The sequence below is a fragment of the Chionomys nivalis genome, chromosome 4 (genome assembly GCF_950005125.1).
Source record: "Chionomys nivalis chromosome 4, mChiNiv1.1, whole genome shotgun sequence".
NCBI classification, from domain to species: domain Eukaryota; kingdom Metazoa; phylum Chordata; class Mammalia; order Rodentia; family Cricetidae; genus Chionomys; species Chionomys nivalis.
Genome location: NC_080089.1, coordinates 115,819,422 through 115,830,084, shown reverse-complemented (window position 1 = coordinate 115,830,084; position 10,663 = coordinate 115,819,422). Strand labels below are relative to the sequence as shown.

Sequence of the window (10,663 nt, the reverse complement as noted above, 5' to 3'; positions counted from 1 at the left end):
GTTTGGGCTCTTGTGAAGAGCTAAAGAGGTTTCTGACCCCATTTGTAGACATTTCCTTGTTACTCTTTAACAACATTTTATCACGCCCTCCACCCAGGTTCCACAGCATGGTGTGGACTTACTAGAGTTGGTTCTTTCCTTCCAGCATATGTGTCTGGGGGAGTGGGCTCAGCCCATCAGCCTTGGTGACAGGCACACTTACCCCTTGATCCATCTCTCCAGCCCCCTCGTTTCTTCTTTTGAGGAGATGAATGCATTTTGAATCAATGTAAGTTACTTCTTTTCCTGTGGGTTCCTCAAGAGCATGGTATCACAGCATGTCAGACCGATACCACATGGGCAGCGTGCTACACTGCCTGCAATTCCAGTTCTGCTCTCAGCAGCCTTGTGTTTTCCGAAGGGTTGGAGTGCCCTGTGCTGTAGGCTCTAACAGCGCCAGGCCCCTGGTCTGCTTCTCTCTGCTATTGCATTGGAAGTACGCCTCCCGGCCCTCAGACATACATGGAGTCTGGTTCCAGTTTGGTGCTTTTATCTCCCTTATCATTTTATTGATTGAAGGTAATCGTGCGTCAACATGCTGGCTCTGGGGCTGGAGGGATGGCTCTGTGGCTGAGAGCACTTGCTGCTTTTCTAGAGGACCAGTTTGCAATGTATACACACAGGACCCTTTCTACAACATGAAAAGCACACAGAATATAAAGCGCCCCCGTCTGTCCCTCCCATCCCCTATCAATTCTATGCCCTAAGTTTCTACTGCGTCCATATGGTAGCCCTCTCCGGTCTACCCCACAGACAGCCAATACCCAAGCCTTGTTACCTCAGCATCTATAGACCGCCAGGACTTGTCCCCACCCTGAGAGCTCCGTTTCTGACGCACATCTCTGTCCCAAGGGTGAAGATGGAGGACAGGTACTACCCGGTGATCTTCCCAGATGAGAGGAATTTCCGCCCCTTCACCTCTGACTCCCTGGCTGCCATAGAGAAGCGTATCGCCATCAAGAAGGAGAAGAAGAAGAGCAAAGACACGACAGCGGCCGAGCCCCAGCCTCGGCCTCAGCTTGACCTCAAGGCCTCCAGGAAGCTACCTAAGCTTTATGGCGACATTCCTCATGATCTGATCGCAAAGCCCCTGGAAGACCTGGACCCGTTCTACAGAGATCATAAGGTACTTCCTCATGGATGCCGGGTGTCCTGTCCTGAGCTCATAACTACACTGGTTCTTGGGCTGTGTTGGGGGCAGGCAGAACCTCTCTTCTCCCTTGCTTTCACCCTTGTCTTTGTAACTCTGACAACCAACTTGTGGTCTCATCTGCTTTCTCTAATGCTTATGCCGGGGAGGGAGATGAGGCTCAGTCTGCAAAAAGGTTAAAAGGTCAATACAGGGAGCAGGCCAGCGTGGCAGACAGGGAAGGGAGGTCAGGCCACTACTGCTCGAGACTAACTTCATGACTCCAGAAAAATGGTCACCCAGACCCTCACTTCCTGTCTCTAATGTGGGAACAAATGGCTGATGTCCCCACCCCAGGGCAAGACAAGCTGTGGAAGCACTTTCTAAACTGTCAACCGTGCTGACATCAGCAACGGACAGTCCTGTGAAGGGATGCCCCTTTCAGATGGCATCTTAAAGACATCTGGACAGTAGGCTTTCTAGGCTGTTAGGTGAGATAAACGAAAGTCCCATGGATTGATGTAAAGTGTGCATTCCGTCAGCGAAGGCTACGTGTGTGGTAATCAGGTGGGCACACACAAATTACTCACAAACCCAGGTGACCGTGTGGAGGCTCCACGATTTATCTACTGCATATAATTCTGCTTTTTACTTTTCTCACATTTACTTTTCTATTTTGTGTAAACGCGTGTGTATGCATGTGCTGTGGCACATGTGTGGAGGTCAGGGAGCAGCGTTTGGGAAATGGGCTCTCTCTCCTACCACATGCCTTCTGGGATCAATCTCAGGTTGTCAGGCTTGGCAAGAGCCTTTACCTGCTGAGCCATCTTCCATCCCTATATGTAATTCTGCTTTTTCTAAATTAGTTTCTACTTATGTGCATGGGTGTTTTGTCTGTATATGTGCATCTATGTACCATGTGTGTGCAGTGTCCACAGAAGTCAGAAGAGGGGGTGAAATTCTCTGAGCTGGAGTTGTAGGTGGTTGTGAGTTGTCATGTGGGTGCCAGCAACTGAGCTCAGGTCCTCTTGAAGAACCGTCAGTGTTCTTAGCCACGGAGCCATCTCTCAAGCCCCCTTAGATGTAATTTTCTTTTCAGGAAACTGTAGAATGACTCTAAAATAAGGAAATATGATTCTGGGCTCTCCTTGGCTCCTTGGAAGCCTGGGCTGTGAGGCCATCACGCTGACAGGATTCAGATTCTCTCTTTTAAAAGGCTCAGAAGACCTTGCTGTCCTCAATTGTATGGTCCAGCAGAGGATTCTGGGAACTTGGGGGTAGTTTTAGTATAATGACCATGGTGCTAACAGCATCTTTTGCTGACACCAGTGGAAACCTGACCTCTCAAAGAGTGGTTGCCTGGGTGTATGTTGTTTAAGTGGAAACACCAGACTTGCCAGACCAATGGGGATGGAGACGAACCAGTTAGAAGAAATGGGGAGTACATGTGGAAGGGACAGAGAGATGACGAGAAAAAGAGAAGGCTTCATTTTTCCTTTTATTATGCTCCAGAAACCCAAGCGCCTCTTGAAGGCATGGTTGTTGGAGAAGAATTGGTTGAAAGAATTCTCTCTGTCTTGGAGCTGGCTAGGAAGCCCACAGAACAGGCAATGACTTTGTGAGCCGCAGACTCCTCATGGAGGGGGGCAGGCTCTGGGTTTAGAGCCATCACTTCTTAGCCTGGGCTCACTCTTTGAACTGGAAGGCAAGGAGCTTGTTTTGAGCCCTGTACACCTATAATCTCAGGTGGTATGTGTGCTCAACACTGATGTGAGAGGCGCCACCCTAAAGACGAGGAACCCCGGCGTTTATAAGGTCCAACAACGGGGACCTAATCTTAAGAGTTACTTAGTTCTTGGTGACTTAGGTCCCCACTCCCTCCTTTGGATTTTCCTCCACAGGAAAGAGGTAGAGATGTGTCAGCAAGCAGGTTGGAGGAGCTGTACCCTATCCTTCTGTTGTTAAAGCCCTGGCAAGTGTTGTTAAATGCACCATTAGCTAAAATATTTAAAGCAGCAAGAGGAAGCCTCAGGACAGCCAAAGTATACAGGAGCAGGACCATACTGTCCCCCTGTCGCCAGGGGTGACTGTCCTCAGAGAGAAGGCCACTCTCTGTTCTGGAATTCTACTTAAAGGAAGGCACAGGACCCTTCTTGGACTCATAGGCTGCTAGCACTGAAGGACCCCACGGCCCGTTTCATATTGTTGTGTGGGATAAGAAAGGCCCTCTTGCAGACAGATGGCTTCCAGATCAGTGTGCCCAGCCACTCACTGATGGGAGAGAGGTGGCCGGAATGACCTGGTGTAGAGCCAGAACTGCATGACTCTCCCAGCTCTGGGCCTGGGTATCATGGTTTGTCCTTATCTGAGAACACGCTCGACCACAAGGACGGGCGGTGTTTCCCCTGACACCAGGGGAGCAACGGAGTGGAAGATGGCGATGCCTCCCACTCTGTGAGGCTGTTGTGACTGCTGCTCTCAGGACAGCTAGGAGAGCAGGTCTACTGTTAAACAGAAAAGGGAATTTGAGGCAGATGGCAGAAGCTGGTGAGTGACAAGCTCTTGTCCAGGGCTGCTTTGTTCCCAGAGCCCAGGAGCACAAGTTAGGAAGAGCTGAGCACCGTATGTGCACTGGTTGGTTGGTTGTAAACTTGATACAGGCTAGGGTCATCTGGGGAGAGGAAAAATTAGTTGAGAAAATGTCTCTATCAGATTGATGTGGGAGGGCACAGCTCACAGCAGGAGGTGCCACCCTGGGTAGATCATCCTGAGCTGTGTAAGAAAGCAAACTGAGCAAGCCATGGAGAGCAAATCCAGTAGACAGTGTTCTTCCATGGTTTCTGCTTCAGTTCCTGCCTGGAGCGCCTGCCCTGACTTCCTGTCAAGGTGGACTGGGATGTTTAATCCCCTTACTCCTGAGTTGCTTTTGGTAATGGCTTTATCACAGGAACAGAAAGGAAGTAAGAAAGCCCGCTGGGCTCTGTAGAGGTGGGGACTCATCGTTTGGCAGGTCTGTCCCATGTCTAGCACCTGTGGATCTCCCCAGTAAGAGCCAGCAGAGCCCCAATCACTGACAGATGGCAGCGCCTCCATGCCTAGGAACATTTACAGAAATGTCTTTGAGAATGGTAGTAATTTAAGATACCTGCTATATGTGGCTGTTCAAGCTCACTTCCTAAGCAGGCTCCTTCTAGTCCAGCTCCACACATATGTCCTGTGGAGTTCCACATCAATGGATGGCTTGCCCAGGTATGACTCCACACCCTGGTTTCCGTGGCTTTGGGGCTGTGTTCTCCAGCATGTGTTATAACATTAACAGCCCACAGCACACTGATCTTGGATCCAAGACCATGTAATGGGAGCCGTTGGCCTCCAAAGTCACAGAAATTGCGGTTACTAGACAGGGCTCAGGCCGTGGGGCCCTAGAATTCTCTCCAAATGTGTTCTTGAAGAATATTGTCTGCCAATGTGTTAATGTCTGTGTTGTGATTTCTTCACAGACATTCATGGTATTGAACAAGAAGAGGACGATATATCGCTTCAGTGCCAAGCGGGCGTTGTTCATTTTGGGGCCTTTCAACCCTGTCAGAAGTTTAGTGATTCGGATTTCTGTCCATTCATATCCTTTCCCCAAGTCCCGGCTGTGGGAAAGATGCAAGCCCCAGGGATCCATGGGTGTACTATTGTTATTGTTATTATTAATTTGAATCAAGGTCTTATCCCTATGCAGCAGAGGATGATCTCAAACTTTTGACCTTTGGCCCCTCCTCTCTGGGATTATAGGAATGCACCTCCACACAGTTTATGCAGTGCTAGGAAATGAACACCAGGCTTACTGGGCTTTAACACACCAGACAAGCACTCTAAGAACCGAGTCTCCTCCCAGCTCCAGTTGCAGAGGCAGCCAACAGTCCTTGTTTCCACAGTGCTACTGCGGTGAATCTGGTACTATGTGGGGCAGTGTGTGTGAGTAGCTGGTCTAGGAGCCTCAGCTTCAGGAGACAGACCCTTAGGCTCTCGATTCTAAGTGAGCATAGAAGCAGCAGGACAAGCAGATGCTGCAGAACTCGGGAGGCATCAAAGTGGCTTCCGGGAGTACGCTGGCAGCCTGTGCAGCACACTGTAATGGAGGCTGGATTTGTTTCCTGGCCACCCAGACCTGCATAATCACAACACTGGCCAATGGCTCAGGCATATCCCTAGCTAGCTCTTACATATTAAATTAGCCCAATTCTATTATTTTGTGTATCACCACGAGGTTGTGGCTTACTGGTAAAATTCTGGTGTCCTTCTCCTTCGGCAGTTACATGGCATCTGCCTCACTTTGCCTTCTTTCTCCCTGCCTTCAGTTTAGTTTTCCTGCCTACCTATATTCTTCCCTGCCACAGGCCAAAGCAGCTTCTTTATTAACTAATGCTAATAAAACATATTCACAGCATACAGAGGGGAATCCCACATCAGCACACCATGCTGAAGGATGCACCTTGCTGGACCTGCACAGTGTTTGAAATATCACGGAGGTGTTTTCTAACACAAACAGTCCTATTTCCAGATTTTCTTCTTTTTTTTAAAGGACCCTACCTCAGGCTGGGGAGATGACTTAGTGCCCCCTATACGCTGGGGAGATGGCTTAGCACCCCCTACAGGCTGGGGAGATGGCTTAGCACCCCCTACAGGCTGGGGAGAGGGCTTAGCGCCCCCTACAGGCTGCAGAGACGGCTTAGCTGGTCAAGCATTTGCTACATAAGTGTGAGGACCAGGATTCAGATCCACAGCACTCGCATCAATGCTGGACACCTATGATAACCTGCCTGTTATCCCAGCTTTGGGATCCCCAGAGCGAGATGTGTAGCTACACTAGCTGAATGGGTGAGCTCTGGGTTCAATTGATAGACCTTACTTCAGTGTATAAGATGGGGGGTTATTGAGGAAGACGCCTGAAGTCAGCACAGATGTGCACCCATGCACATGTCTCATCCCGTCAACATTTGAACTGCATACACATACATACACATTTCACACACATACATTACACACACACACTCCACATACTTGTGCACACACAAACAACAGATACCTCTAGCAAGGCTAAGCCTGCATTTCTCTCTGGCAAAAACAGTGTATTGAGAGGCCTCTATCTCTTAGGGGGCATTATGCTGGCCATTCAACCCCATTTCTCACCCCATGAGGCCAGCCATGGCTCAGTTCATTGACACATATGATCTTCTAGGCTCCTAAGATGCAGAACTAGTAGCCACAGATTTAAAGGGCAAAGACATACGGGGATTATCACGCATTCTGCGTGTGTGGAGGTTGGTGAGAGACTAAGCCGTGAGAGGGAAGGCCAACATGCACCAGAACACAGAGGCATACTGCTGAGAACAATAATAAGTGTTTACGCTGGTCCCCTGGAAACAGGGTTTGTGGTAGGGACTCTTATTTAAGTGATTTAGCAGAGAAGAACTCTCTAGAGAAGGAAGAAAGGAAGCAGGCTGGCAAAGAGGAAGGGCCAAGAAGGCTGGGAGTGTATTAGGGAGGGGACAAACAGCTTGCTTAGCACTGAGCAGGTTGGGAGTGTACTCAGGGTAGAGTACCTACTTAGCACTGAGCAGGCTGGGAGTGTACTCAGGACAGAGCGCTCGCTTGCTTAGCATGCAGAACATTCTGGGCTTTACCCTCCAGCACTGCAGGAGATGGGATGAGGATGTATCAAGCAAGGCTGCAGTCCCAGCTAAGTGAGCCTGAGTCCCTCTCTGTGAGGGAGGCCCTAGAACACGTGGCATCAGATGCTCATATAGCCAGGCTGGCCTCAAACTCTCTGTGACCCAAGGGTGGCATTGTATTACTGATACTGCTGGGATTACAGGTGTGAGCCGCCGTGCCTGGTTCATGCAATGCTGGGGACCGAGGCCAGGCCTCGTGCAAGCTGGATAAGGACTTCTACCAATTGAGCTACATGCACCCCCTGTTAGGGCCAGATTATTATTTTTTTCATCTCTATTAGTCAGATGTGTGGAAGGAGAGGGTAGCCCTCCAGATGAGGAGGCTGCTGTTTGGCAGGGAATCTTCTCCAGAGGTGGGGAGAGGCCTGCATTGTTTGGCGTCATCTCTCACAGAGACTAGATGCACTTGCATGCGTGCAGCTCAGAGGTCCCCATCACCATCCCATGGTCAGGATCGTCCCACACGGTATGTGCCTTAATCAGTATGCATCACGCTCTTCAGTGTGTTTATCATCTGCACGGTGGTCGTCAACTGTATGTTCATGGCCAATTTTGGGGACAGAATTTCAGACATGGAAATTTCTGAGTAAGTATTGTCCCTGCACCCACATACCCTAAAGTTTTTTCTTTTTTCTTTTCTTTTCTTTCTTTCTTTTTTTTTTTTAATTCTAGCTGAGGGCTTGGGGATGTGGTTCAGTTGGTAGAGTGCTTGTCTCAAAACCACTAAGCCCTTGGGTCCATCCCCAGCATGACATAAACAAAAGCAGAACCTCTTCTCCAAATTAGACTCAGATTTTAAAGTCAAGGTCCCTTTGAAATAGATATGTTGGTATAACTTACCAGCCCCTATAGTGAAATGTCTCTCTGTAGTTAGAGCATTCACAGTAAAAAAAATTCAAAGAAAACACAATAGTATACGCAATCCAGAAGCTTTGTGTCTTCCATCTTTACATGGCTTTTTTAAACTCTATTACTTTTTAATATTTATTTTATTATCTTTACTCCTTTAACATATTACTGTTGATATTCTTTTTTCTCTGTTTCCTGAGCCCATGTACATTTTAAAAACACACTGTGTCTCATTTAGAGGTCTTTTACGTCTGGATCTGTCCTGTTGTATATCTGAAACCCTTTTCTGGAAAGGAGCAGTGTTTTTTTTTTTTTTTTTTTTTTTTTTGTAAGCGTTGTGGTTGCTGTGGCCCTGGATGCTGGTTCCACCTCTTTCAGCCTCTCAGTATGGTGGAGGTATGTTTGCTCCCAGCTCATATGATCGCAGCACTTAGGAGGTAAGACTGGAAGATCAGAAGTTCAAGACCATCCTCAGATACATATTGAAGTTAAGGCCAGCCTGGGCTACAGTGAGACTCTTATTTTAAAACAATGTATTCTTTCTTTTAAGAATGACTGTTTTAAAATGGGAATTGGGCTGGCAGTGTGGGTCTTACTTCCCCAGCATAAATGGTGGCAGCTCAATTTTATTTTTTGTAGATTAAAAAAAATTGGCTTTAGAAGAATTAAAAATATTTGTAACATAAAAAATTTGTAACAAACAATACACATAAACTTTCATTATTTATTCTTTAGCAATTTCATACATGAATGTGTTTAGATCATATGCCTCACCTCCAAACACATGCATTTTTGTGTCTAGATTTTAAATGATTTTCTTTGTGCCCACAAAGAAAGGACCCATTGTAAGGATCTATTTTGGTGGCTATATGATATTTTATTTGGTAAACTATAATCATTCAAAAGCTCTAGTATTTTAGCATCTTCCCAGCCATCTTTTTGGAAAAAAAAATCTTTTATTGGTTTTTCAAGACAGATGATTAGAAAGGGCTTTCCTGGATCAAATATACATTATAATGCATTCAAATACATACTCATATGCTGGCAATATTTTCTGAAAAGTTTGTGTCAGTTCATTCTGCCACCATCAGCATAGGAAACAGTCAAATCGCGGTGTAAATTCACATTTTTCTGTGGTCAGCATGCTTCCCTTTTTAGCCAGGCAACAGTGACAGAAGCCTGTGGTCCTAGCATCCAGGAGGCAGAGCAGGACGCTCACATATTGGAGGGAAGCCTGAACTACTTATGGCAACTTGATCTGAAAAAAAATGTGTTTAAGGCCAGGCGGTGGTGGCGCACGCCTTTAATCCCAGCACTCGGGAGGCAGAGGCAGGCGGATCTCTGGGAGTTCAAGGCCAGCCTGGTCTACAAGAGCTAGTTCCAGGACAGGCATCAAAGCTACAGAGAAACCCTGTCTCGAAAAACCAAAAAAAAAAAAAAAAAAAAAAAAAGAAAAAAAAATGTGTTTAAAATACATATATTTCTTGGAGAGAAAGCTGAGTGGTTGGTTACGAGCACTCTGCTTCTGTGGAAGAGTAGGTTCAGATCCCAGCACCCACATCGGAGAGATCACAACTATACACAGCTCCAGCTCGGGGGCCTGACCGCTCTTCAGGCCTCTGAGTGCATCTGCATTCATGTGCACGTGCCCACACATATGCATGCACACATACACATAAATAAAATAAAAATAAATCTTTAAAAACACTTCTCTATACGGGATGGGGCCTGACAGCGCATGTTTGTCATCCCAGGACTCGGGAGAAGTTCTGCGGAGGCAGAAGGACCAGTCTTGGTCACATAGTGAGATTATGTGAATTTTTTTTAAAGTTTCTTTACCCTGGGCATGGCTGATTCACCTTTCTTAGCAGTCTTTGTGCTGTATATGATTTTCTATCCTTTACTTTCAACTCTTGTTTTTCTGCATTTAGGGTATTTTATTTTTATTTATATATTTTATGTGTATGTATGTTTTGCTTGCATGTATGTCTGTGTGCCACATAGAAGCCAGAAGAGGGCATCGGATCCCCTAGAATTAGAGTTATAGACAGCTGTCAGACTCCAAGTGGCTGCTGAGAACAGAACTCTGTTCCTCTGGAAGAGCAAACAGTGCTCTTAACCACTGAGCTTCCCTCCAGCCCCTTTGACCCTCCTGTTCCTGTCCCATCCCGCCAGTTCTGGGACTACAGGCATGCACAGCAAGCCTGGTTTATGTGGGTCTGGGGGTCGGACACAAGACTTCATACATGGCTAGGTAATCACCCTGCCTGCTGAGCCACATTCCAAGTGGGCCTTTTCTTTTCTTCTCACTGATCACATCCCTTCTTTTTATGAACGATTTGTTTTGTAGATACATCTTCACTGGGATTTACATTTTAGAGGCTGTGATTAAAATATTGGCAAGAGGCTTTATCCTGGATGAGTTTTCCTTCCTCCGAGACCCATGGAACTGGCTGGATTTCATTGTCATTGGAACAGCGTAAGAGTGTTAGAAGATTTTTGTGGGAGACACTTGGGGTGGGAGCAAGGTCCCTTTGCTTCCTCTGGGGCTCTGTGCAGGTTCACAAGAATGGCCAAGGTGACGTGAGCTTGCCGGGGTCTCTCGGTGTAGCACTGGTTGATCCTAAACAACACCAGGCAGACACCAGCCAGAGGCCTCCCAGCACACACCCATCTTCTGTGTTCTCACTCTTTCTCTAACCAACTGTGGCTTCTTACAAGCCAGGATCTCTAAGTACAGGATTGTAAGAACAAAACACAATATAACTTAAAAGTGTGGCCCTCACCGTCATGAAGCTCACAGTCCAGAGGGAAAGAGAGAATTAATGACAGTTACAATATGGTTGGCAGGTTACCTCTGTCTTAGGGTTTCTATTGCTGTGAAGAGATACCATGAGCATGGCAACTTTTTTTTTTTCCAAAT

The 10,663-nt window shown here is 47.0% G+C and overlaps 1 protein-coding gene across 1 annotated transcript in view; it reads left to right on the top strand.

The window, feature by feature from the left end:
- Nucleotides 1-898: 898 nt before the first annotated feature.
- The window catches only part of Scn11a (sodium voltage-gated channel alpha subunit 11), a 65,190-nt gene continuing 55,425 nt past the window's right edge, over nucleotides 899-10,663 (top strand). The window contains exons 1-4 of the mRNA XM_057766558.1: nucleotides 899-1,165; nucleotides 4,669-4,787; nucleotides 7,385-7,477; nucleotides 10,091-10,219. Of these exons, the coding sequence (XP_057622541.1) occupies nucleotides 899-1,165; nucleotides 4,669-4,787; nucleotides 7,385-7,477; nucleotides 10,091-10,219 (608 nt within the window). The remainder of the gene's footprint in view (nucleotides 1,166-4,668; nucleotides 4,788-7,384; nucleotides 7,478-10,090; nucleotides 10,220-10,663) is intronic.